Source organism: Sminthopsis crassicaudata, chromosome 3 (genome assembly GCF_048593235.1).
Source record: "Sminthopsis crassicaudata isolate SCR6 chromosome 3, ASM4859323v1, whole genome shotgun sequence".
NCBI lineage: Eukaryota > Metazoa > Chordata > Mammalia > Dasyuromorphia > Dasyuridae > Sminthopsis > Sminthopsis crassicaudata.
The window spans coordinates 637,114,732-637,118,440 of record NC_133619.1 but is presented as its reverse complement, the minus strand read 5'-3'; the positions used below and the strand labels follow the sequence as shown (position 1 = coordinate 637,118,440).

Here is a 3,709-nt window from a genome sequence, read left to right as displayed (position 1 = left end):
ATTGCCCTAGATAGTCTCTGTAATAACCCATGGGAAGAATTTCTTTTTTAAACTGAAAACCAAAAAGAGAAGGAGCTGAGTGGGATCTGCCCAGAGCCAGAGCTTCCTAAGAATTCCCACTCAACACATAAAACTACCGGCAGAAGCAGCTGTGAGATATGGGAAGGGGGGAGGTCTAGACTACTCCCCTCCCACTTTGAAGAGAGGAGGAGCAGCCGGCAAGCAATGACTCTGGCCTTCCCCAATGAAGAGCCATGAAAGTTACAGTATAATAACAGAGGTTGGAAAGGACTGGGGCTAAGCTCCTCCCTCCCACTCCCTTGTAACCTGGGAGGTCCTGGCCTTTGGGCAGAGTTATTCCTATTTCCCTTTAGGATGATTGCTTGGTGAAATCTGCTCTTTGGGAAGATCTCACACTCAGAGAGATATCCACTATCTTTGTAATGGTTCTACATCTCTGTGGGAGAGGGGTTGATGTCTTTCTCTATCTCTATCTGTACTCTCCATCTCTGTCTATCTCTCTCTCTCTCTCTGCTCTATTTCTAACTCTGTCTCTCCTCCCTGACTATGTCTCTGCTACTTGTCTGTCTGTCTCTGACTATCTCTCTGCTACTGGTCTGTCTCTCTCAGACTATCTCTCTGCTACCTGTCTGTCTCTCTCTGACTATCTCTCTGCTACCTGTCTGTCTCTCTCTGACTAGCTCTCTGCTCCCTGTCTGTCTGTCTCTGACTATCTCTCTGCTACTGGTCTGTCTCTCTCAGACTATCTCTCTGCTACCTGTCTGTCTCTCTCTGACTATCTCTCTGCTACCTGTCTGTCTCTCTCTGACTAGCTCTCTGCTCCCTGTCTGTCTGTCTCTGACTATCTCTCTGCTACTTGTCTGTCTCTCTCTGACTATCTCTCTGCTACCTGTCTGTCTCTCTCTCACTATCTCTCTGCTACTTGTCTGTCTCTCTCTGACTGTCTCTCTGCTACTTGTCTGTCTCTCTCTCACTATCTCTCTGCTACTTGTCTGTCTCTCTCTGACTGTCTCTCTGCTACCCATCTGTCTCTCTCTGACTGTCTCTCTGCTACTTGTCTGTCTCTCTCTGACTATCTCTCTGCTACCTGTCTGTCTCTCTCTGAATATCTCTCTGCTACTTGTCTGTCTCTCTCCGACTATCTCTCTGCTACTGGTATGTCTCTCTCTGAGTGCCTCCCAGGGTGAATTTTGGCCCTGACTGACCTGACTGCAGCTTCACTGATTGCCTCTGAGGAGCCCTTTTTTCACCGAAGTGTTGGGAGGTGACTAGGATGGGCGATATTCTCCTGATTTTGCGGATGGAAGAAAGTAAGACATGAGCAAGTCAAAAGATGGCTTTGTGGGAAAAGATTAAGATTGGAGTTCCTTCACTGTAGATCCACCACTGCCCCTTTTTGTGCTCTAGCCCACTTGGCCAATGGGAGCCAAAGGTGAAATCCTATGCTTGCAGTTCCCTGGAAGGCTGAGGCTGGTGGCTCTCCTGAGCTAGTAGCTTTGCCCAGCACTGTGACTTCCCTGTTTGCCTGAGGGGGCAAACCTGATGATCAGTCCCTGAACTTCAGCCTGTGCCAGAGGGGGCAACCAGCCTTTAAAAAAAACAGATAAATAAATGTGAAGAGGACAGGAAAAGGTGGTGCTCCAAATTTCTTTATTTACCTCCTCCTCCTCCTCCTTCATTTAAAATGGAAGAATAAGACCAGTAGAAAGATTTGCAGATAACATTTTTGTTTTATTTCCACTGAGAGAACCCCTAAAGAAAGCAGCAAGTACCTTCTGTACAGTTGGCATGGCAACCACCAGATTAGAGAGAGAGAATATTGCTCATCTCTCAGGGTTCAGGCCACCTGTTCAGGCTATTGTCACATATCAGAGCAGGGGATGGGTACATAAAGACTAAAAAATGGGGTCTGTGCAAGAAAACCAGTTAGGGGTCTCAGGAACCAGGAAAAAGAGTAGGCAGGTGGTGGTTGTAGGACAGGGGTAGAGTGGGCTGAGGTCCTCAGAGTAGGTGTGCCGGCCCATCGTGTCTGGAAGTTATGAGCTCTAAAAGAGAGGAGAGAGCACAAATGTTAAAAGCTTTCCAGGCACACTCTTTCCAATTTCCCTATCTCTTTCCTGAATATGGGCTAATTAAACTCATCTAAGTTTAGCTAATTATAGCTTAGCTCATCTAAGTTTAGTTCATTGCTGCTAAACTCATTTCTCCCACCCAGGATGTATTTTTCTGCCTTTCAGCCTTGCCAGAGTCTACTACCCCTCTTTGCAAGCCCCCTCCTTTTCTGCTCCACAAGCCCACGTCTCCTGCCTTCTTCTAAACCCACTGGCCAATTAACCTCCCAGAAACCTCTCAACAACCCACTGGCTCAATGCCCTCCTTTATGGGATCACATTCAGCATATTCCTATTTATTTCCCTCTTCTCCATTAAGCTCACTTCCGTCAGAGATCCTGCAGCTCTCTTCAGAGCAACAGATTCTAATGTGAACCTTGTCTACCTCCCTTTGAATCTGTCCCTTGCTCCCTGCAGCTTCCTTCCCAAGTCAGAAGACTGGCTGACTGGCTCCTGAAGACACCCCTCCAGGGATTTCTTCCCCAATCCAGAAGGCTGTCTGAATCCTGAGAGCAACCCTCCCAGGTTCCTCCTTTCTTCAAGGAGATGACCCACGGATTTATGGTTTCATTTCACTCCATTCTGAAACTCACCTACCAAAACCTCACCCACTGGAGCAAGTCCGGCTGTGCCCGAGAAGCCTAAACAAAAGGTAGAACATTTGAGGGGACCAGATGGCACAAGGGTCCCAGCCCTTCTTTCTCCCTCCTTCCAGTTTTAGAGACCCTAGTTCTCCCCGTTACTCACCGAGGAAGTTGGCACTTGTCCATTTTGCCCTCCCTGTGGAGACAAGATCAAATTGGTGGTTTGAGAAAGGTGCTCATCTTTCATTAATCTGTTCTAATCATGGAATCATGGGCTATAAAACTGAGAGAGGCCTAAAAGAGTCTGGCCTCTTCATTTTATTGGTGAGGAAATTCAGGTCCAAAGAGAAGAGGGATCCCCCTGTCCTTAGCACTCCCAACCATCTCTTCTGTCCAGGGTTTCAGGATGATCTCAACAGCCTCCATTACTCTTCTCGGTCCATGGGATCAGGACCCCAGAGCTATCTTCTTTTTTTCCCCAATCCTGTCCCCCACCAAGAGTTCAGAATCCAGAAGCCCCCTATCCAGTTTTTCCCAAGTACCTCCTTGGATTAGAAGAGACATTTAAAATGAAACAAATGCAGGAGGAGAAACCTCAAAAGCAGTTTTCTTTGGCTTGGGAATTCATCCCACTGTTTAAGTAGTTGAGAGTCAAATTTACTTTCCTAGTTCTGTTTTATTCAAATAGACCAATAGAATCATCTGTTTAGAGCTAGAAGGGAGCTTGGAAAATGGGATGGGAGGAAGGAAAGAGAGAGGGATGAGATGGGTTTAGAAGAAGGAGGGAAAAGGAAAGAGAAGAGAAAGGAAGGAGTGAGGAGGAAAGAGAAGAAAGGAGGGAGGAAAAAAAGAAGAGAAAGAAGGATGAGGTGGGTGGACAAAGGGAAGGAGGAAGCTTGGAAGGAAGGAAGGAAATAAGAAGGAGGGGAAGGAGGGAGGGAGAAGAAGGATCCCAGAGATTCTCAGCACCTGAACATTTGCCCCTGTGTAATC

General features: G+C 47.1%; 1 protein-coding gene across 2 annotated transcripts in view; it reads right to left on the bottom strand.

Moving 5' to 3' along the window:
• Positions 1-1,731: 1,731 nt before the first annotated feature.
• The window catches only part of LOC141564368 (uncharacterized), a 17,402-nt gene continuing 15,424 nt past the window's right edge, over positions 1,732-3,709 (bottom strand). For both annotated transcript variants that reach the window (XM_074306776.1, XM_074306775.1), the window contains 3 exons: positions 2,880-2,912; positions 2,726-2,773; positions 1,732-2,066 (listed from right to left, as the gene is read on the bottom strand). In XM_074306776.1, coding sequence (XP_074162877.1) covers positions 2,726-2,773; positions 2,880-2,912 — 81 coding nt within the window. In that variant the 3' untranslated portion in view covers positions 1,732-2,066. The remainder of the gene's footprint in view (positions 2,067-2,725; positions 2,774-2,879; positions 2,913-3,709) is intronic.